This window comes from Gallinula chloropus, assembly GCF_964237585.1.
Source record: "Gallinula chloropus genome assembly, chromosome: 1".
Taxonomy (NCBI): Eukaryota; Metazoa; Chordata; class Aves; order Gruiformes; family Rallidae; genus Gallinula; species Gallinula chloropus.
In genome coordinates, this window is record NC_140085.1 from 82,711,194 (window position 1) to 82,735,286 (window position 24,093).

Below are 24,093 nucleotides of genomic sequence, written 5' to 3' on the forward strand. Positions count from 1 at the left end.
AGGTGATGGTGGAGGATGGGATTGATGAAAAAAAGAAGGATGAACTTCAATTACCTTGACCAAGGTTTTGGCTGAACTATGAGCTAAAATCTACATTGTTGGCACTTCACAGGGCAGAGCGCAGGTGCAGGATGTAGTGTTTGCATGTGTGTGTACATGTGTGTACATGTGTGTGTGCATGTGTGGAAAAGACAAGAAAGGTGAAGTGCAGGACTGCGAGTGCTGTTAACATCAGTCCTGAATTAACAGAGGATACACTACATCATTCATGTGGTGAGTACGAGTTCATTAACAGATCCAAAGGACGAGTTTTGCTGACTGGATCCTTATCTTCAGACAGATACCACTTACCCCCTACCACGCCTTGCTGACCCAGTACTCACAAGATGGAGGACTGAGCTCACAGAAGATCTGAGTTTAAGTGCAAACTGGCTTTGCCATCAAAGCAAGACTGAGGCATGAGCCTCAGCTCATGGAGTCATGTCATGTCATCTGTGTCCTTTTTCTTTTCCTTTTTTTTAACATTAAGTAAGTTGCAGATAAGAGAGAAGATGTGGAATGACAGTTGTGAGATGTGTAAATCACCTCTGGAATCTTTCCAATACTAACTCCTCTGGAAGTAGGGGAAGACAATTATGGCCTCCTGCACATGTCTTCAAAGTTGGAAAGAGACTGAGCTATCCCTTGGCCTTTCCCTTCAAGAGGAAGGCTTATGCAGATAAATGCAAATTAAGCCAATAACCTGCACAGGCCCAATCCAGACAGTTATTACTGACAACTGACCGTAAGCACTTAATATAATGGTCTGGTTAATCAAAATGTAGAGCTAATTGTGTTGGGATGGAAAGAGGAACAAATGGGAGGGACAGGCACAGCCATCTGAGGGACAGAATAATGGTAAAATGCAAAATAAGGCAGAAGCAAGAGCCTTATAATTATCTGAGGTTTTCAAAGAGGTGACAGCCATTCTAAAAACATGGAATTCATATGCTCTGATGTTATTAGAGGCCAAGACAAGATGTCATTGCTGATGTGAAGTAAAAGGCTAGTTCATCTTATGCAAGGACAGCTCCTGAAAAGGCAGACTTTAATAACTACTAAGAAGACGGATCCTTCTAACAGTCTAAAGGAATGGTGCAAGCTGTCAGTACCTTGATAAAACACCACCAGCTTTTTGCAGTCTATTATCTCAGTCTTCCCAAAAGGGTAAGGAATTAAGGAGCAGAACAAGATGTAAAGGAGAGGACTCCCAACCTAGTCTGTTCTCCAGTTCATACCAGGTGTGCAAGGACGGGTTCTGCCTGTGAGCCACTGCCATTCAACACTGCCCAAAGCAAGGGCAGTCCTACAGTGTCTTGCAGCTGGGATAACAAGGTCTGGTCGAAAGAATGTTTGGGAAGTCTGGCAAACCCAAAAGAAGCACCCTCATAGAGAAGTGCCCTCCCCACCCCTTGCTTGGTAGGAGTGGGTCTCTGTCTCTCCTTGATGTAGCCTAACCATTTACTGTTTACTGATCTCTGAGGCATTCACATCTGCTATCAGGTCAAGCTAACGACATCTCCAGAAGAATTACGGATTTCACATAGCTGTTGGCCTGTTTTCTTCCTCTTGAAGGAAGAAAGGGCATCCATTAGCACCACAGCAGGCACAGGTAATGGAGATGTATGTCTGGCTTACCAGAGGAGCCTTCTCATCACATTTGAGAAGCAAGAAAGGCCAGACATGATTGGCCTTCTCTCACTCCTAACAAACCCTATGAATCACAAGTAATTGACTACTTAAAGCTACTCATCTCTGGGGAACGATCGGACAGCCGGCACCAAAGGAAAGTGGGGGATCAGGAGGATTTCAAAGAATAATTAGCTTAATACTTATTTCTGGTCCTCAATACGAACACTCAGCCTGAGAAACTCACTCCTTGTGGCTGAATTAGAAATGGCTGGGAAATATCCATTGCCATGATGGATTGCACATGAAGGGAGCTTTAACAAGGTCAGCCTAAGGCAAGCCAAAGTGCCAGGCCTGAATATGGTCAAACATTCAGGGTACACAACCCATGGCTTTGTGGTCCACAGGCATAAATGCACAAATGTGTCAGGAGAGAACGGGTCTGATCTTATTCTCAGCACTGGTTTTCAACCCAGGTTGCCACTGAGCATGGTGACATGTCACCATGTTAGCAAGAGGAGAGTGAGACTCAGTGACAGAATCTCAGTCACTATAGCTAATGCGTGCATTGTAAAAAATAAAAAAAGACATAAGGAGCATACATGTTCTCTATTCCTAATGCCTCTCCCTCCCTTCCACCAACCTTTCACAATGGTAGGACAGTGCTATAAGGGCTCTGTATTAATGGGACATTTTCCTTCATACATGGGACATCTGCCACCCACCAGCACAGCAAGAGTATGTATGACTAAAAGAATGCTCCTCTCTCCTGTGATCCCATCCGTTTTCTCAACATTACAATTTTAGCAATTGAGTTTCCTTTCCAGCCTCCCAGCATAGTGTACTTCTGCTCTTCATACTGTCAGCATGCTCTGTTTCATGGGGAGCAAGAAGATCCATGACCTCACTCACCAACCCTCTAGTATGATGCTGAGGGGCAATGACTGCTAGATGTTCTGCACCTCCGAACCCTGTAGAAAAGGCTGTATGCTACCCTCCTTCCTTACCAGCACTCAGTCCTCTCCTGACAGCTAGATAGGACTTCAGCTGCACTATGAGACTAAAAATGTCACCTTTCAACTGTTTTTCCTACTGTAAGTTCTATTACTGTATTACAATTTGTGCTGCAACTAGGGAATTACTGGGACAGTGCTGGGAGGGTCTTATCACCCTTATTCCCATTGAAGAGAACTACATGACAAGTAAGCTGATAAGAATACCTATGAAACACATACTACAGTGCAAGACCGGAAGAATTAATACTCTTCACTCCCTGAAAATCTCCCCTTCCAGAGCTGGAGGCAATCCACTAGGGATATCCTTCAGGCTGTAGGAGCACCGACACTGTAAGTCCACTTTGCTATGAGAAAAGTGGTTTCACCTATGAGACAGGCTAGATTCCTGCAAGGTCAGTATTGTGAGGCACCAGAAATTAATGAACAAGCAGCTAATATATCTCTCTGTCTCACATGCATCCAGGGCAGGTCTGGCCTCTGCTGCAAGAACAGTGATAGGACAACATGACCTTAAAGCTAAAATAACACAGGACAGACACTCCCCAGGACAAATCGGAGCAGCTCTAGGACATCGAGGAGGCTAAGTCCTTATATAGCAGCCAAGATCTGGCCCACCCTGAGGATATGCCACATTAGTTTGTGAAGCCATGTAATTAGTTTCTCTTGTGTCTTTTCCTGGTGTGAAGCAAGAGTTGAGTATGCAGTATTTTGATAAAGGCAGAGCTAAAGAGCCAAGGTCTCTTTTCTGCTCAGGATTTTATTGGGCCATTCATCTGACATGTATGTTTAGGGACAGCAGGAATGCCTTAGGGGAAGTAGCACAAAGATGTCCCAGGAGCAGCAGCTTCTTCTGTGGGAACCTCATTAGCTGAGACCCTTCATCTGCGATAGCACAGCTCCCACTGAACATAATCTAGACACTGTCACTAGCGTTTGCTTGTCCTCATCTCACGTACTGCACAGTCTGCATATCAAACAGCCTCTGGTTGAGCTGCCATCCCAGGGAATAGTTGGAAATGTTTCTTTAGGTTTTGTTTTGCACAACAGTTCACCTGGGCTGTAATGTGCAGAGATGCGGGGGCGGGATGTAAAGACACATGCACACAGGCAGAAGGGGACACACATGACACGCTCCACCTCATGGCTTTTGAGTGAGAGGGCCAGATGCTATTAGTCCCTGTCCTGCTATTTCCTGCAGAATTCCACTGGGGACTTGCCCAGTAAGATCCAAGAAGGAAAGATGGCACTTGGAGACCTCTCCCATAAGAGAGGTCTTTTGGGACAATCAGTTGCTGGGAGCCCTACAGGCACTGTGTGCTTGTGAGTAAGGCACTATCTCTGGATGCCACAGCTGCCCACAACCTGTCTCTAAGCCTACAGTCACACCCGCGTTTCTGGGTCCATTGGGGACCACAGAACCCAGGCAACAAGGAGCAGACCCCAGCAGGTTTGGGTGAAAGGGTGTTGCAGCCAGAAGTGGGGAAGCTGCTTCCTCCGTCAGCCCCATGTAACCAGAGGGCCAGGCCTGCTCAGGCAGGGCAAAAACTCAAGGTGAACAAAAGGCTGAAGTATTTGCTGCAAGAAATCCCACCACAGTGCGAATGCAGTCCCAACCACCCCATCCCCTTCTCCCACAGCCTGAGGAGGAAGCCTCTGTACCTGTTTATTCTTTAGGTCAAGGGAGAGCTCATAATCGGAGGCAGCTGCATGGGAACACGAGGCCGTCCCTTTGCTGCGCTGCACTCTCACTGGGGAGCCCGTGTGGTGGAGGCTCGCCTTCTGCACCAGAGGGGAACACCCCGCTGCCTGCTCTTCTTGGAGCTCCGCATGCTGGGCTTTTAGCGTCAGGGTGTCGGACCTGCCTTCCTGGCCACTCTGTCTGCCGGCTTCCTTCGGATCCTCCGTTTCACACCCGGCTTTCTTGCTTGTGGAACCGCTGGGATCGTCACTGTGAACAAAACGCAACGTTTCGCTTTTTTTATTTGTTTTTATTATATTTTATTCATGATTACGCTTATTGCTGTTCACTGTATTAATTCACGGAGCTGCATTTAAAGTCTTTAGAGAGCCTGGGCTGTGAGGGGTCTCTCTCAGTGATGGATCAGGCCTTAAGGTTGATGCAGCCAAAGCTCTGGTCCATCCCTCCCTGAGAGCAGACACTTGTGCTGTACACACTGTATGCATCAGTCCTGTGACTCCTGGAGCTGCCCAGTTGCCTCTGCTCAGGTGCTGCAGGGGAGGCGAGGGGCCAAGGAGGGTGGCCTGGCCAATGGATATCTCTCCTGCTCCCTGGAGCAGCCAGCAGCTGGCAGTCACCCCTGTGCCCTTGCAGCCTATTGCTGAGCATCTCCCTGTGCATCCCAGAGCCCCATCTGGCATGAAGCCTGGATCCCAAGGATCCAGTTTCCCTCTGGGATTTCTAAGGGCATGTAGGAAATAGTGCAGGGGCAGCTCAAGGGTGCAGAGTTTCCAGAGGAACACTCAGAGAGCTGAGGGTATGAAGATGCAACACAGCCATCCAGCCCTAACATCCCGGCTCTTTAAATCATGCATGCAAGCCATAGCAGGCTGCAGAGCCCCATGAAAGAAGCTTGTTTCTTTCTGACCCACAGGACAGATTGCTGTGCCACCGAGATCTTGTGGTGAAAGGTAAACACCCTTTACCCTGTCTGCCACAGCAGTAATTGTGTGAAACCAGGGCCTGACAACAGTGCACTCTAGGAGCTGATATGTGGCCCTGGATGGGATGGGATTAGCATATCTCTGATCCGTTGAAGTGCTGAGGAAGTCTGTTGATAACTGCTCTTGCTGAATATTTTCAAAAAACATCCAATTGCAAACAAGATTTTGGTATTCTGGGGGACTGTTTGAACCATAAGAGTGTTTGTTTGTTGTTACATTAGTCCCTTTCCAGTGGCTACAGAGAAATAATTAACGATTTCCAAGAGTGTGCAGGCCAATCCATATGGACTTTGGGTTCTATTGCACCATGTATATCAGATAGAGCTCCACTGGTTTCCAGGGAGTGCATATTTAGCTGAGAGCAACATCTAGTTTGGAAATAATTACTACAGAACTAGTGCATTTAATTTCATTGAACCCAAGGATCTGTACTGCCTCCTATATTTAAACACCATTAAATTATTTAATTCACTTCTGAATCATATTTCTTTCTCTTGGATTTGCTCCACATACGACCAGTTCTGCTGTCATCTAGATAACAAATCATTTCATGATTGGTGTTGATGTCATAGCAAAATCAGGGAAATTAGATATGATTTTCTGTAGTGCCCAAATTACTTAGAAGCATTTAAGTCTCATTTTCAAAAGTGCTGTAAGCACTTAAGAGCCCAAGTCTTCTAACTGTAAATAGACTTTACCTCCTAAGCCTCGGAGCACTTTTGCATACTTACTAGTACTTTAAAAGGAAGTTTATTCTCTCCAATGGCAGCATTTCTGTTCAGTAGATAAATTTAGAAACATTCCCACAGTTCCTAAAAGGGCTCCAAATCTGATGAGCCAAAGACAGTACCACAATTTCAGAACTAAGAAAGATGCAGCATTTAAAGGTAGAAAGTTTCTCCTTTTATACATATGCATGTAGTCACCAGTTAGATTTAAAAAATAGACGGACAGAATAAACCAGTCTCTTACAGAAATGCTATACAACCAACTTTGTCAAAGCATATTAAAATGACATATCTTCATACTCATCCATCAGGAAACAGCACCATTAAAATGAGGCATAAAAATGTCCTTTTAGGTTGTACACCTTATAAAATCTTTCCTTGTTATATTTCCGATACAACTGAACAACCTTTTTTCTACATTTAAAGATGGACATGTAAGGTATGGACCCATTTTTAATTCTTTCTGTTCTATGTCCATCCACATTGCAGGAAACATTAATAAAAAACTTTTTCCTTGCAGTTCTCACCACAGCATTTTTATTGACAGCCTATGTTCTATCCATTTTCATTTTAACCAGCAGAGCAGTAATTTTTATCCTCAGCTCAAGGGATGACCATGTGAACACAGATTTGATCATGCTTTCATTGAAGTGCATGCCAAAAGCTTCACAAGTATTTCAGTGGGAACTGGACTGTGCCTTACAAAGCGATTTCAGCTAGACACGTAAGCTCTGATTCAGCAAGTCACATATCCCAAACTGCTCTGCTGAGTCAAGGCCACAGTGCACAGTTTGCTATGCAGACTTTCTTTAGGGCAGATCAGGGCCTGAGGCAGTAGACTAGAGAGCTAGCTGACTTCCCTTAGAGCATGAATGGACTCTAAATCCCAGCAGATATTCCCTGACGTGATGGTCCTCTGAACACTTGCACATATGCTGAACTCTATTTTTCTGAGGGCCTCCGCTGGCTGCTCATGGTAGAACGTGAATTGTGTGCGTAAGAGTTTGCAGCACTCGGGCCCATTGCTCTGTACGTCACCTACAGTGTATGTTACCTATTTGGTTTTCTGTCACACACAGTTTAGAGTCTGAGTGAGTAACATTCACAGTGACAGGATATCCTGTGCACACTGCTAATATAGAAGAAAAACAGCAGGCTTTGTAGGCTCACAGAATAATCTAGGATGTGAGGGAAGGCTGGAGGTCTCTACTCCAACTCCCTGCTCATAAGGTTGATCTGGGCCTTCTCCAGTCGACTCTTGAATATCTCCAGACATGAAGATTCCCCAGGCTCCCTGGAAATTCTTGAAAGATACCTTAGTGCACTCACAGAGCTTAATGGCCTGACCAGTATCCCCTGGCGCCTCCACAAATACCCTTTCTTGCACAGTTCCCCCTTTTCAGACCAGCCAGTTCCTGCCCCAGTAACACTGTAAGAGTGTGGGTCTGCAGCTCCACCACAGCCTTCACCTTTCCACAGACATGGACCCACTTGATCTTGACTGACCTGCAGACTGACTCCCCTGCTTGACGTTGAACTTTCCTCATCACCATGGGACCTACCTATTGATCATGGGACTGTGTCTGACCCTAGGTACTCTGACTGGACTAGGTTTTTACCTAAGTCAATGAGGCATTGTACCAACCCAAAGTGCTCAGAAGTCCCTTTTAACATCAACAGGCATTTAGGATATTCCTTAAGACACAAGAGGACCCTAAGACTGCAGGCACTAAGTGCACACATTCAATCACAGTTGTGTGAGAATCATTGTCAAGCTCAGTGCTCCCACTCACAGTGCCTAACTGAAGCCCCTAAAGCCAGTGTTCTAGGATAAGGATATAAGCTAACCACACATACACGTATAACCTTGCCTTCCTCCTCCATGCATGCTGTCAGCTCAGTGAATAGACCCATACAGAATATATTGTGCTTATGCGGAGAATTTTCCGAGGGTCAAAACTCGGTCAAATCAAAATCAGATGCCACTGAAGCACTCAAAGGCATTTTTCAGCTAGATGTTCTGATGCTAAATATAAACTTTTTAACCCCCTGCTGGTCTGGCTGTTGTGCTTCTTGGAAACCAATAGCAAATACTCTTGATGAAATGGGAGTAGTTTCTGTGTCCTTTTGTGGGAAAAAAAAAAACATGGCTAAAAGACTTTTTTACTTGTGGGGAACAAACTATCTCAAAATACCAGACAAACCTACTTCACCTTCGAGCAAGAAAACAGACCTGGGAAATTTCAGCTTAAACTGTTAAACTTCAGTGATTTACAAGCAATGGAAAACAGGGGTAAAGATGGAGTTTGCTCAGCAGCCTGAACATCAGCATTACGGCCCTCAGGTTCCCTGCATTCCTTCCAGGTTTGCTCCCATCTCAAACCTGTTTCTGAGGAAGTGTAGTGGGGAGGCCTAATATCTGTTGTCTGGTAGCAGTGATGGATGAAGTCCCTATATGAGAGACAGAACGCATTGCTAAAGATCAAAACTGATGCTGCAGTGAAAGATAGGCTAAAACCTTAATGATCGTGACATAGTTGATTTGCACTGGTAGAGCATAGTTTTTGTTAATAAGAGAAGTCTCAGAAACTATTGTAAGGATAGTAATAAAGCAAAATAAAATAGTAAGAAAACTAAGTAGGGCAAGGATAGACCCGACAGCATGGAAGATCTCTGGGGGGAAAAAAAGGGAAAAAAAACAACCAGAAGAGAAGTAAATTATGGGGACCGAGTTGCTTTCTGTAGGCCAGTGAGCAATCAACCTCTCTGACTATGGATGAAGGAGGGGAATGGAGCTATTGTACATTTTGTTTCTTGGAGGAGCAAATTTTTGTAACCACTTGTAATAATTAAAAGCCCCACGCCGAGTCTAAGGTGTGAATCCCAATGTCCTGGCCAAACTCCAACTAGGTTAATTCAGTTCTGTATCCCAGCATCACCCCTTTAGTTTCAACTGTAATCAGCGGTCTTCACTTGCTGTCCAAAAGGATCTCATACCACCATCTTCTGCAGTTCTTACAGCTACTCTTGCATGACGAATGAAGCAATTTTCTGCTAGTGATGCAATCAGGTAGGGAAGGTTTGTAATGTCTTTGAATCCTGTTTGATTGAAAATTATAATATTAATGTAAATTACGTGAAATCAGACAAAAAAGGAGGACTACAAATTCTGTTCTGTTCTTCCCATTCTTACGTGACTTTTATGACCCATAGCAACTAGCTTAGTAATTATTACAAATAGATTTCATCTGCTGTAGAGAACATCTCTCATGTTTCAGGCATGTCCTGCTAATTTTGCACTGCTGACTTGTATACTACTGCTGTGGAGAAAGAACAGTTTTGTTAACAAAGATGGTGACTATAGACAACCTGATTCAGGGCTTATATAGCTCGTATAGCCTTTCCAAACTGGTATACTGGGGTTCTGTGTTTGTTTCAAGAAAGCAGGATGGTTAAAAAGTTCTTACTGAGATAATGCAGATGGGTACCATTTTTACTAGCATGGCTAAGTGAGACTTCTGATATTTAGCTTCTAGGTGCAGATTTCTCAGGAAGATTTTCTGTATGGAGTACACTGAGGGGAGGATGTAGGGAGGTTCCAGAAGACAAATGGCATTATGTAGGATTTTTTGGCATTACTTCCTTTTTTCTCCCTTCCTGGTATTTTGGAAACCGAAAGCCCAAATCAGTGATACCAAATTATCAAACCACAGATGCCTATCCATCTATTCCTACAGAGCTGTTATATCACACACTGTCCTGGGAGAAATTTGACTGCTTTTCAGTTCCTGCAGCATCAGGATGGTGCACTTCCTTGCATACTCCTCAATACCACCTTGTTGCTGGAAACACACGGTTCTAGCTTGACAAGGATCTGTGCCTCTAACTGTCAGCTGTGGAGCTGAACCATGGCTACCTGTTGGACCCTGACTGTCAGGATTAAACATTCCTATGCCTGATGACTCGAGAAAGAACATGTAGCCTCTTTCCCCCAAATATTTCAAGATGGTTTCAAGCTAGACTTGTAGGAAGGAACACAGCAGTTGAATTCTCCAGACAGTACATTCCATTGCCCTGCTGTCAAGTGCCAGAATCAGTTCACGGTCTAAGAGTAATTTTCAGAGCTCTCAGAAAGGTGTTTACAGGATGACTGAATGACTAAACAAGGGCCTAGGGCCAGGAGAGCTACTCTTCTCAAGGACAGTAATGTTAGTCCTCTAAGAAAATAGACCTGAGCATTCTCACTGATCCGTCCATAGCTACAGTTTTTGGTTAAGACACAAAATTTGTCTCTTTACTCCTTCTCACCTACAAGAAAAAAAATATTGCTGACAAATAAGAGCAATAACAGTGACAAAAACAGCAATGGCTCTTCTGGACTTGGGCAGTGGTGTAAGAAACAATTCACTCAAGAAGCAATGCTCAGATGCCCTGTTGGCAGGTATAATGGTTATGCAAAATGATCTAGCTAATTGGATAGGAGGAAGTTATGATTATGCTGATCTTGCCTCCTCTTTGTGTCCCCGTGTCACTCCAACAGAAGACATTGCTGTTTCCCATGTATAATTTACCAAATGCTTTCTTCATGGTATTTAAAGTCAGTGTGCAGGATTATTACCTGAAACTGAGGCGAGAACTAGACGGACTAGTGAAAGACCACAAACATTTATGAATCCATTTTACAGAGTTCCTTATGAGGATCGGTTGGCTATTGTATATATGCTGCTCTGAAGTGCTGTAAGCAATTAGCATTACCATGGCATGAGGGCCATATGAGATTTCAAGGCTTCAGAGATGACAGAAACCCCCATATGCCATATGGAGAGTTAGAAGAGATCACTAGCTAACACCAAGAGAATGGAGTCCAGACCCCAAGTCTGCAAGAACCTGTGTTCCATCTTAAGACATTTCACCATTTTCACTGTCCTCTCTCCTCAAACCGCTCAGAAAAAAACCCACCAAAAACTCGCTGAGTTAGCAGGGTCCAAAGTGCCTTTTCATTTTATTTCATTTCAGTGTTCCCTGAGGATACCCATAACATATGGTGAATGGGTTGATCAGAATTCAATGATAAAAATATAGCTGAGACAGGCTTGGTAATAATATGTTATTGGATTTTTTTCAAGGTTCAAAGATTTCTGACATGCTTGAGTTCTAAGTGCTCCTGATTTGCTTTAAAGTTCAAGTTTTAGGGTGACTTGGAGACAGTGCTCTCTGGGAAAATGCTGAAAATGATGGAAGGCAAAAGTCTCTCCTGCCAGAGGAGGGAACTTGGAACTTGATCTTGGCAAATCATCCCCTGCCAGCAGAGCTGCAGCTTCCTCAGTCTTCCCCAACACAGACAAATATAGGAACAAGATTCCGATTTTGTCTACATTCACGTAACACCTTGCAAAGCAGTGGCATCAAGCCATCTTCTCACACTAGTTTCACCCAAGAGGAATTAATTATAATTAGCCAAGATCATTACCCATCCCAAAATATATTACTGTTTCATCAAAAGGCTGGCACACATACCTGTAAAATAGATTTGACAGTAGAATATGGTAAATATATTGGAAATCAACTACATTTAACATCCTTTGGCATAGACTGAACCAGGCAACATCTTTTCAACATCACTTAAAGCAGTCTTGGTGAGATACATGTTAAGAGACAGAAAATGCAATAAAATACTAGTATACCTCATGCCCCACAGAGTCCAATGTGCCAAAGTCAGGGCCTCCACTTTCAGATTTGGTGTTTAAACATGATCCCCATGTGCTGTGTAATTCCCACACTGTAGCGCTGCTGTGCCTTTTACTACAGAACAGCACTACAGGAGTTAAACTTTTCTGATGCACCCTAGGCAGAGCACCCATGTAGTGCAAAGATGGCTGTCCTGGTGTCAGTCTGGGCTGGCTGCCCGCCTGAGGATCAAGCTCTCCCAGACTAACTTCAACCAACTGAGGACTAGGATCTCTGCTTTTTCATGGAGACAGACAGGCTCCTCCTGAGGGTGACTTGGAGCAGCTAAGGCAGCTCCCACTGAATGAGAAGTGGTGTTTATGGTGCAAGGCTGGCTGTGCTGGATGGTGTGGTTGTCACACAGTTTTTTATCTCATAGTTCCTCTTCGTGGTTGGGTCACACCTCAGAATGACACTTTGGCCACCTCCCCAGCCATGCCTCTTGTTTCACCAGCTGCAGGAGTACAAGGCTCAGCCTAGGAAGTACAGCTCCTCTCTCTGTTGCCTGTCACACCTTGGTGCTTTGATGCCCCAGGCTGCTTGCTGTGCTGCCTCTGCAGGTTAGGCTAGGAGGAGGTCTCGAAGCCTGTCACTGCAGAGAGGGTTTCTTGTGGCTGTGTCAGACAGGGCACCTGCGCTTCTCACTGAGGTGTGAAAAGCACTGAGTGGACAGTGAAGGCATAGCAGGGCCCTGCTCTTCAGGGTTTAATTACTTTTACTTTAACCCCAGACCTCTCTTGCCTCTGCAATGTTAGTAAACACGACCTTTCAGAGAAGGAAGAAACAGATGGCATCCTGCATTAGTGTAACTGCCTGCTCAGCACCCCGGGAAAGAGAAACTTGGCTTCTCAGCAGCAGTTTTTCTGCCACTTCGACTCAGATCTCTTGGTTTCTCATCCCTGAGGCAGGTTTGAACATCACCAAATTCGCTGACAAAAGCCTGCCGGTGCAATCATGCAGAAGATAAAATTTCACTGCTAAAATGAGATGAATTCAGGGCTGGGAGGCAGCAGAGCCTCTACAAGGCAAGGAAACCTTGCATATCCCCTCAGCTCTCGTATACCAGCTGCCTGTGACCTGGGTGAGGGACACAACTCTTGGCATTTATAGACCCAGGCAAGGGCTTCTGTGGTCATCTTTCCAACCTGTTGTGGCAGACCCTGGGTTGGACTGCACCTCTGGATTCCTTCCTAAGGGACATGGGTAATTGATTACTGAATGCAGTGACTGAGCAGCTTCACAGAAATACCTTTGTGTAACCCAGATAAATTTTATGTACTAAACTGTTTTAGTTATTCCATCTCCTGTGATTTCTGCATCCCAGGAGAAGGTCACTGCTTGTGTCAAACCAAGGAGAAGGAATCCTGGCCCTCTTCAACACAGAGTAACACAGCTTCAAATCACCATCCTCACTACAGACAGTCCTAATGGCATTCACCGTCTTCAGGAAAGGAGATATGAACCAGATTTTAACTTTGCCAGTGTGTTCGAGGTTTTGCCTTGGCCTATGGCTGAAGACCAAGATAGAAACAGCATGGTTAGCATTCCTTCCTCCTTTCCCCAATCCAGTGAACACCCCCACAGCCTTGTGCAGCAGGCACAAAGCTCTACTTTTCCAAGTTCTAACCTACTTTGTCACTGTTGCTTTACTCACACTCTGATCCACTTCATGTCACTTCTCTTCCTTGAGGCTTTATTCCTTCTTCTATCATTCCCATTTGGAAAACAGGATGACTTAGCAGCTGACACATTTGGTCATACAAGCTCAGATTCTCCTAGGGCCACTTAAACTTTTCTTCACTATGAGGAATGAAAAGTATTGTACTTGGACATGGATCTTTTGGGGCAAGATCATTAAGAAAAATAGGAGTTTGCCTTCACACAACCAGTCTGACTGTGTTGTTAAGAAAAACTCTGGCTGATACTAAATGGCCTCATGCCAGTAGACTCCACCAAATTCAAAGAAGGATATATGTTATATTCGAAGGCAATCTGTAACATGTTTATCAGATCCAGTTGTGCTGTAACAGCACATCATTGCTTTCCACAACACAGTTCTGCACTGTCCATTTTTGTGCGTCCTGACCTACCTATCTCACATCAGTGAATTCTGGGAAATTACAGGCATTTGTTATGCTTCACCAGCCAGCACAGCAGATGTGAGCAAATGAGTACCAGCAATGTGTACATGAGGTAGCCAATCCCCATCTTGTCTCTTTCCCCAAAAGATGGAATAAGACCAACTGCAGTCAACCCAGACACACAGGCAATAATAACAGCACCATAACCTGCTTGAAGAAAAGCAGCAACGTACCAGTGTGGGACATGACAAAGGTGACAAATGGCTGTAGTCACTAGACAAATACAGTTTCCAGTGGGATGATGGTACAATCTGTGTGTGGAAAGAACCAAGGTGCCAAACACAGATGGTTAAAAATTACTAGAACACACTTTTAAATGGTGTGGCCAGAGTTAGGTTCCACAGCCTCAAAAGAAAAATCTCACTGAACTCAGCTCCTGTTCATTTCTTGATGCTTTGCTTCAGAATGATGTTTCCTTGCTAAAGACTGAGTGGTCTCCATCTCTTTGGCAGTTTTTGAACAGTTTGGGTAACAATCCCAGAAATCTCCTAACTTTTTTACACCCTCTTCCTCAGCTATCTAGCTGTTTGTAGAGCCCAAATAGAATGACCTAAGCAGCTGTACAATGTGCTCCTCTTCAGCCTCTCAGATTCTTTCTGGAGTATACAAAAGCGTGCCATGGCCACTTGCAGAAGAAGCAACTCTGGAGCACAGACATGTTTTTCCAAAAGGAGAATTTATTGTATTTAAAGACAGAGCCTGTCCCGTGGGGATGGTCAGAAGATGGACCTGTACAGGAGTGATTTGGTATTGCACAGAGCAGAAAAGACAAAAGGCCTTTAGGCTGGCATCACACTGCAAGAAAATATGTAATAAAAGGCCACAGCCTCACTGCTGTCACTGCCAGAGAACACTGACATTTTCTAGCCAAGGACCTGCTCATTTATATTCTGTTAATATATTCTTATTCCCTCTGGTTTCTTCTTTCATTTATGCTTTTTTTTAACTTCCTGCTCCTTCTTTTCTGTTATCCTCCTTCTCTGTATAGCATGTTTAGCATCCTTACAGTACGTTTTCCTTACAGTAGCACTGTTGTCTTAGTTGGGGTGAGTCTGTCTCCCTTTCTTTCTCATTGGCTGTTCTTCCATCACTTTGCCTTACTTCTCTCTGCCTTGTAAGGCATGAAAAACTGTGTGGACAGAGGGTCAATAGAAAACATCAGTCAAGTTCAATAGAACATAACTTAGTGTGTTTAGTCTGGAATGGCCCAATTTTGGGACTGGGTGCAGCTTGACTGATGCAGATCAGGTCAGATGATAGCAGTAGGGTATTGGAATGAACGGTGTGAGCTCCACCACAGTCCATCTGCTATTACTTTATCAACCGTCTGTGCCCATTTTCCAGTGCTAGATACAAGACTATTTCCAAAGCTGTCATAGCCTCTCCTCATGCATTTCTGAGGCTTTATCACACAGAAAACACAGGATACAGCAGCTGTTTATGTTGCATTCCACTGGTAACAGGAAGTTACCGTGTTACGGGCAGGGACACGGGAGAACAAACATGAGGGTCATCTGCAAGCCATGAGTGAATCACCCAGTATTAAAGCAACTAACTCATCTCAACAGCTGTTGAGAGTGGCTCCCACACAACTTTAAGGTTGGCTATGATCGATTCTCCTTCCCTGACATTACCACTGCTGTGACCCAAGAAATGGCAAGTGCTGTCACAGGTGGGAAAAGAGTATATGAATCCAAGGGCCCACTTAAGCAATAGAAACAACAGGGAAAAAGGAAGCACTGGAAGAACTTGTGGCCAAGAAATGTCTGGGTATAGCTTCAGGTTCTCAGAAAACGTGTGTCTGATGGGTATGTTTGTGGTTTCCTTTAGACAAGTTTTCTTTGGCCTCATTCTCCTGCTGTCTTCCTCCTTCCTGAAGAAGGGTGTGGATGGAGGCAAAGCAAGCAATCAATGTGTCAGGGAGACCTGAGATTCTGTCAGAGAATTTTTTTTTTCCTGTTGAAGAGCCAACTTATTCCTCACTTTACCTCCCCAACCTCATGTTCTCCAAACCTCCCTGAAAGTGGCTGAACTAGCTTAGGGGAGAAGCAGCAGAGAAATGCCTGTGTGGGAGACTGTGCCAGCATGTCCTGGTGGATCTCCTTTACAGGACTGGGACTCCGCATCTGAAACTCACCTCCTGTTTCTTTGGATGTTTCCAGAATAAACCATTCTTCCCAGGTCATAGTACCAGAAAAATTGCCAACTATACCTCCCTGCAAAAGATTCCCAAGGTTGATGGTAACTATGATGTCAAGGATGCTCTCTAGAACATTTTTTGCTTATAATTGTGTTTCCATATTTCCCCTCAATCTACAAACACTGAATACCTCTGTGGTTCCAGACCCAGGCTTCTGCAAAGCAATTAAAACTGCTAATCCTGACTGTACAAAATACCTGTAAAAAGCAAGGAATCTGCTCACTCTCAAGCTTAGGAAGAGTTCAAGTGTAGGTCTAGACATTACTCCTTGTCTGCATCTCTGTGTTGAACTAAAATTCAAAACTCTGATATCTGTGATCCTGGGGAATATTTATATGAACTTTGCTGACCCATCCCTGCATGTTTGCTGCATCCCCACAACCTCTAACTGTAATATCTTGAACAGGATTATTAAGTCTACAGGGAGGAAAGAAGAAGAAGTAGATGAGCTGTTAAGAAGCAGAAGAAATTCTCTCTTCATGCCTGTGACCTCAATAAGGATGAGAAATGAGTAAAGGAGGACAAACAAGATGTGCTAACAAAGCACAAATGTTGCTCAAACTTCTCCCAAGTGTTTTCAAAAACAATGTTATGGAAGACTTTAGCACAAATTAAAGAAGTCAGACTGAAAAGCTTTGTATGTGAAGTTGTTTTTTCTTAGAGCACACAAGGCACACACAATGGGTGTAGAGCCTTGCTTTGCACTGGTGTGTCCAGGTACTGTAAGCCTGATCTGGAGTTTTCTCCATTAAAAACCAGAGGAGAATTCAGCCTCCACAGTCCACTAAGTGTAGGAGCTTGCACTTGACACTGCCAGCTGGGGACCAATTATTTAGAGTTGCTTCCTGTGGTTGGTTATAGCTCTGTGGTTGGTTATAGCTCTGATCTTATACATCTAGAATCATTACCATTTTTCACACCTGGACCTCGGAGATGAAAGGAAGTACTGACCTCCAGATTATACATCCAATATCCTGCCATCCTTCCAGCAATCATAAACCAGAAAGGCTGGTTTCCCATTTCATGAACTGGATTTGCATTCTCTCTGTCAACCTTTTACAAGTTCAGGCAAAATGTTGGGTAGCTCAGTGTTTTTTTTCTGTAATGCTTCAATAGTGATGGGTACTGGTGGAAAAATCATCATTCCCCATCTGTTTTTTATCAAGATGCTTCAGTGGATTCCAAAATGAGAATTGACTTGGAGAGTAGTTTGGTTTTCATCAACCTCATGAGCTTCAGTCTTAAGGGGTACTGCATTCACATCCAAAGTCTTTTAGATTTCTCAGGAGATATAACTGTTAGACCACAAAGAATGACCCAAGAGCAAAGCAAGAGTTGTACTAGAAGAGAGATGCTCCTGGACTACAGTAGCAGGCAGCCAAAGAGGGACATAATGCTGTGACTGTGCAGTGGATAATATTCATGGGTCTCTTGTGCCAATGGCTACCAGTATGACTTCACAGAACAAAGAACAAATGCATGAACAGAGGGTTCAGGTAAAGAGACCTGAAGACTCAGAGAGAGCAGACCTCCAGAAATAAATTAAATCAGATTTTGTTTTTAACCCTGTGCTGCTTAGGATATAGCATACTCATATGCAGCTCAGACAGCTGGGGAAAAAAGGTATTTGAAGGTTTGATTTCAATGAACTGTCCAAAATGAGCCCATCCACTTTTCACCCTCTCACATGCAACAATGAAGCAAAAAGCACAAAGGCCCTCTTCCAGCAAGAACATGTATTTCCAGGTGAGTACTTTGGTAAGCCAGAAGTGGGGCAATGGAGAATTTCACCAGAACTGCAAGGAAGGCTGGCTTGGAGATGTAGCCAATGTCTCCTTACCACTAATGGCTGCTGTGGTGCCAGGCAGTAACCAATCTGTAGCAGTGACTAATCCAGCAGGCACTTCAGAATGAGTACACAGCTGTTTGAAGTCTAAACTATATTGAGTTACAATTTAATTGGTCTGTAATCATGAAGTAAACACTTGCCAGTTGCACTAATTGTGTTTCAACCCTGATCTAAGCAGTAAGTAGTCTCTCTACTGGAAAGTGAGGAAATATTATGGGAAAATATGAGCAGAGCTTGCCCAAATTTTCCACAGATGTTTCCACAGATGTTTCAGACCCTAGCCCTTCTGCTTGGTACACATCCAAGCCCTTCCAGAAGACTATGTTGAGATCCTCAACCTCTCCTCTTCCAGGGAGGACTCTTTGTCTCCTTTGCCTTGAAACCAGGTCAGGTCTCATGCGCACTTCTTCTAGATAGGATGGATCTTCTCTCTCCCACAAACACAGGTGAAACATCCTCCCTTCCCAAAGAGCTATCTAGCATCTGATCCTGCCCTTCACACAAATACCCCCAGACCCCAGTCTACTTTGTGACACAATCTTTCACCCCTCCAGTGCTATACTGACGTTTACTGCCAAAGTGGACCTGCCCCAGGCACTTGAAGTTTTATGTATAACTTTTCCCATCACTGGAGCTGAGGTGATTTTCTGCTGATTTCCTATTCAGCACTGCAGGTGAGCCAGAGGCAGGCTCCGAAAACCCTGTGAAAGGCAACTGAATGAATATACTGTTCCCTCCAATTGTCACTCCATCATTTTCTCTCATTACTCTAATAGAAACAAATTTTTCTCATCTCAGCCCTATTACCTCACACAAAGGAAAATGGTATGTAATCCTGTTAGAGCTGGGCTGCTGCTGGACACATTTTAAGGTCATTGTTCTGGGATGCCAGTCTCCACTGTGTGAGACTGGGAGAAGCGGGAAATGCAATTACTAGGCTATTCAAATCCCTAGAATGAAACCCTACTGCTAACAGACAGAAGCCAGCAAGCAAAAGAGCAGTTGCTTTATGAAATTGTAAGGTTTAGCTAAATCAGAGTCTAATCAGCACCTCAGTAAAGGAGCAGGGTTAGCTCCTACTGCCATCCATGGAGTCTCCTCATTCCCCTCAGCCTGATCTTTGGCATCCCCAGTGGAAGCCCAACCTTGAAGATGGGTTATGGTCATGAAGCCAGTGGTGTACAAGTCCAATTGGGACAATGGTGGTCCACATCCAGGATTTACACTGTCTTTTGAAATGGTGAATCCCTAAGAGTTCAGCAACAGGAATCTGCCTGCTGCTGCCATCACCTCATACTGTAGTTTGGCTCTGAACTTCTTGTGGGCAGATTTTGGGATGAAGTCTGTCACCTAATATGGCCTACAGCACCAGACTTGCTGATTGCTGGTACAACCCAGCTAAGCAGCCAGGTAGGAAATTTGCATTGCTAAACTCATGGAGAGTGTAACACCCCACCAAGCAATTCACATTCTGGAGAAGAGAAGGGGGTGAGCACTGCTTATGACAGGCAGTGAAGCAAAGCAGCACAATACAACTGGGCATGATCACAACCGCCTCATTGAGTTGGCTTCTGTTAAGAGTGAGACACTGACATGTTGGTAATCACTCCAACCCAGCTGAAGGAGGCATCTGTAGCTGGACAAACAGCAAAGGAAGAATCAGAAATCTTGCAGGACAAACATTGGGGAAGACGACACAAGAACAACATGGAACACCATGAACAACAAGCAGAGACAAACTTTCATCCCAGGCTGTTTCTGACTGCCAACCTCGTCCTGTTATGCCCAGTGTTTCCTCCTTCTGCCCCACGCTTGAGCTGTATGGCTGCTCTCACTGGTCTCTCCTGCAGTCAGGCTGTCACTCTTCTTACTGCCTTGATGCCCCTCATTATCTTCACCTTCCCTGCTACACTACCCTCACGCTACCCACATTCCCTTGGTCTTCCAAAGGATTTCTGTCCCACAAGATAAGGCTGGGTTCCTGCTGAAAGCAGGACCATTCTTGCAGGTCCCAGAAGGAAATGATGTGGGCTGAGGTAAGGCTCCTGGTAGAGCAGAAGAAAGCAGCCAATCACCACTGGAGTTTCCAAGTCTCTTGAAGAGACGAGAGTCACTTCCCTGTTTATGCTCTTTATTAGTCCCTATTCTCTTTAATCGGCTTAGACTGATGAGCCAAGGCAGCGGTAGGGATCAGCCGGGCTGTTTAATTAAAGGATTGCAGCTCAGCCCTGCAGTTTGGGGGTTTGTGTAAATGAGCTGCAAGTACATTATTTAATCTGCTGCACAGAGAGGAGTTGGGGCATTAATGAAGCAAACTCTAATTAAAACTAGACGGCTGATGGTTATTAGTGGCATCAGTTCTGACAGGATTTATCTCATTTAGGGAAATGCCTGATCATGGAGGGGGAAAAGAGAGAATAAAACTGAGCGGGTTTATCGAATTCACCACAGCACCACTTGTGACTAGCTGTCCATTCAGCAGGGCTCAGGAGAGCTGCACAGGGAGCCCCTGTGTCCCAGGCTCTCCCACCAGGAACCTTGATGAGCTTATTTAGGGATAGGCCTGGCTCACCCAGGAACTGATTGCCTATTCAGGCAGTCTGACCCACATATTTCAGTCTTGATTGACTCTTGTTCTGGCTTCATTCAAGGGGGAGCCTGTTCATGATTCGAGCAGCGTGACAGGCTCTGAAAATGATCTGATGAGCTTCTCCCAGCAGCATGTTGAGCCATTCCAGAGCAGCATAGCTATGAGCTCCACAATGAGCCTGTGTTTTTCCCTTTCTACAATTTTTTGCCCTCCTCACTGCACTGTATATCTAAATTCAGGTATGAAGAAAGCCCATGGCTGACTGCAGGACCTGGAATAAGGTTATCTTTTGGCTAGCATAAAGGTGACCAGTGAGTTTAATAGTCCTGCATGTGCTCTGCCTTTCTTCTGGCACAGTGTAGGAAGTAAGGACACTCTTCTTGCCTGAGACAGTCACACAGAGAGATAGCATATAAAAGCTGCTCTGTTTCAAAAAGCTTATTTCTCACCTTCAAATAGCCATGGTGGCTTCAACCATTCTGGGTCACACACAGACAAATTTAGGACTGCTATTGGGATCTGGGGTCATTGGAAATAGAGAGGACAAGAGAAAGCTTGGGGAAAAAGGAAAGCAGGAGTCCTGCAGAATGGGGCAAGCTACAAAAGACATAAAGTGGACAAGCATAGATCAGTAAAAGAAGCTCCTTAACTGCAGGCCAAGGTACAACATACTGTAGCTCATTGTCATTCATCCCCACTTCTGACTTTCCTGGCTTAGACTAATCTTTGGATACAACTTGCCAAACCTGTTAAATTACTGAATCAAACTATTGATTCCTCTTCAATTTACTTGTCAAATCCCAGGCAAGAAATGTGGTGGTTCCCAACACAAAGAGGCCAGAAAAATTCAGGCTCAAGGGAAGGGTAGGGCCTTTGGGCATCACTGGGATAAAAGGAAGGCCTGAGGCATAAGCATGACAAAAATGACCCTAGAGCTTATGACACTGTAGGAGTGACAACCTTGTAGGATAAGAAATGCTGGAAACTAAGGGAACTGATCAGAAATAAGATATAGGCTGGGGCAAGAATGGGGCAGGGTTGAGGATGAGTGCATGAAGGTAGAACACTATGGCAAAATTGAACCTCAGTTCAGAAAAAATAGACCACATAACCAAAACTTTTTCTCTCCAGAAATGCAAAGGAGAGGTGGCTGTCCCTACCACAGAAACTCTGCTGTTTCCCTCTCTTCCTTGCCAGAATCTCCCCATCTGTCACAGAGGTGCAGCTGTAGATGTCACACAGGTCTCTCCTTGAAGCTACCAATGCTTCAGAGTCCTTAGCATAGACATCATGGGGCTTAACCCTTCCATTTTCATACACAAATGAGCAGGAGGTGTTCTGCTTCTTTACTCTGTCTCCAAGTGTGGCTGAACCCTACTTTTGTGTACACACACGCTCACACACACACACACACACACACACCACCACCTTGTTCTCTTCACAGTTGTCCAGCACTCACACTTTTCCTTGGAAGGAAATCAGAAACCATTGTCTGCTCCAGTAAGCAGAATGAACAAAAGAAATACCATTTTCAAAATGCTGCAGCCTCACTACTGCAATTCAGCTACCCAATGTTATCCAGAGCCCTCCCTAGCAACTCAGGCTTCTTATACAAGATGCCAGAGGTCAGATGTAAAAGTCTAGCAGTGTGATGAAGGCAATCTTTAAAGAGAAACCTGTCTGCTGTTGACAGAAGGGTGATGAGGTATGAAAAAAGGAGTAGGTCTGTATGATGGAGGTGTAAGAAACTGTGAGAGGAGAAAGAGATGGCAAGAACAGAGAGACAGGGTCAAGCATGGGAGCTATATGCAGTATGTGCACCTCAAGTATTTTTGATGCTCCTTGGACTCCTTGGTCTTGGTACTGATGTCCTTCACTGATGAGGGAGAGCTATGACGATTGCTGGTGTACTCCTCATCTGGCTGCACTGAATACATTTTTTTAAATAGTTAATACCCATCTATGTCCTTCACTGGCAAGCTCAGACCATTTCAGCACATGTAAAATTGTGCCCTCACCCTGTCTCAGGGTGTGAGACAGAACCCTGAATTTTTTGGGTGACTTTTGCTGTTGTTTAAAGATTATGGATCTATGCTGGTATGTGTCCAGGCACCTTATAATGTGGGATAACTAATATGAAGAATGAAGCATGTGTATGTCAGTGTCAAAGTGATACAGAAGGGTAAGAAAGGTGTGGATATGGGTTGATGGAAGTAGATGCTTAAAGAGAGGCTGAAAGTATATTCTTGGAGGTGTGAGTGGAGGTCAGAGGGGTTTATGAGCAATTACACCTCAGCATGAACAGTAATTTCTGCAAGGGAAAAGAGGGCCAGCAGTGCTGGGAGCATGGAATGAGAGAAGATGGAGGAGGATGAGCCTGTGTAGTATGTGAGCTTTTCCTGGGGCAGGAAGATTTGTTTTGGATGATAAGTAGCAGGAGATGGAAAAGAAAAAGTCTTGCTGGCAGTAATTTCCCACCTTGGTGAAGAGTCTGGAGACGAAGGCTTCTGCTCTGCATCAGCTGCTGGGCAACAGAACTGGTGTAAAACAGTTTCATTCCTGTAAGAAAACACAAACCATAGCAGATCAGTGTTCAGTTCATTTGGCAGAAAACTCAAGGGAGAATGTCTTTCTGAGGGCTGTTCCAATGGGACAGGGACTCCCCTGTGATGCTGAAAGAGAAATCCAATTATTACATGTATGTTTTGCACTCTGAGGTGGTGGGGAGCAGAAGACAAGGAGGATGACAATTCTATTCCTGTACCCTACCTGTCCTATTGATGATGTCAAGCTGTACAAAATGGGGCAAAAGCACCCAAATAAAGTTTTCTTTCTATCAGTATCTGTCTCATGATCCCATATGAAAAATGAAAAACGAAAAACAATTTTACCTCTCTCTAACTTCTAGAACCAAAACATTTTCTTAGATGTGTTTTCTTAGATATGTTTCCTATACATTGTAATGTAAAGAAATTGATTTTTTTCTTGACCGTGGTTAAATTAACTCTGCAGACATTTCTCCTGAAACCTCTCTAGAACACAGAAATGGCCCCAGCACATCAGCAGTGGGCATTACCAGCAATAGCAGTAGAAAACTTACAGGGCAAGCACAGGAGAGCTAAGATCATGATGAGAGGCAGATATCACAGCAAAGGAAAGCAAAACCATAAGAAGTAACAAACCTGAGCAAAATGGGAAAATAAAGGGCTAAAAATGTGTTTATTAGATATGAAAAGCAAAAGAATTCACACTAAGGAAGAAATCCCAGGCCAAACTTCCAAACCTGCTCATTAATCTTTAGCGACATATTCTTGAATCCCTTTCCTGGAAACATTTGTAAGGAACCTGTTTTTCAGGGGTGTTGAGCACTTACCACAGCACTGGAACCCAGTAAAAGCTGCTCAGCACCTCTGAAAATGAGATCTTTTTAAGATACCTGCAGGGAGACCCTTGAGGTATCACAGACAGCACAAATCAACAGCCAATTTTGAA

The 24,093-nt window shown here is 44.3% G+C and overlaps 1 protein-coding gene across 1 annotated transcript in view; it reads right to left on the reverse strand.

Annotated features, from left to right (window-relative positions):
- IQSEC3 (IQ motif and Sec7 domain ArfGEF 3) overlaps positions 1-24,093 on the reverse strand; it is a gene marked incomplete at both ends in the record, with an annotated part of 105,891 nt that overhangs the window by 30,990 nt on the left and 50,808 nt on the right. Inside the window, 2 exons of the mRNA XM_084260105.1 lie at positions 4,344-4,632; positions 23,080-23,160. Coding sequence (XP_084116231.1) covers positions 4,344-4,632; positions 23,080-23,160 — 370 coding nt within the window. The remainder of the gene's footprint in view (positions 1-4,343; positions 4,633-23,079; positions 23,161-24,093) is intronic.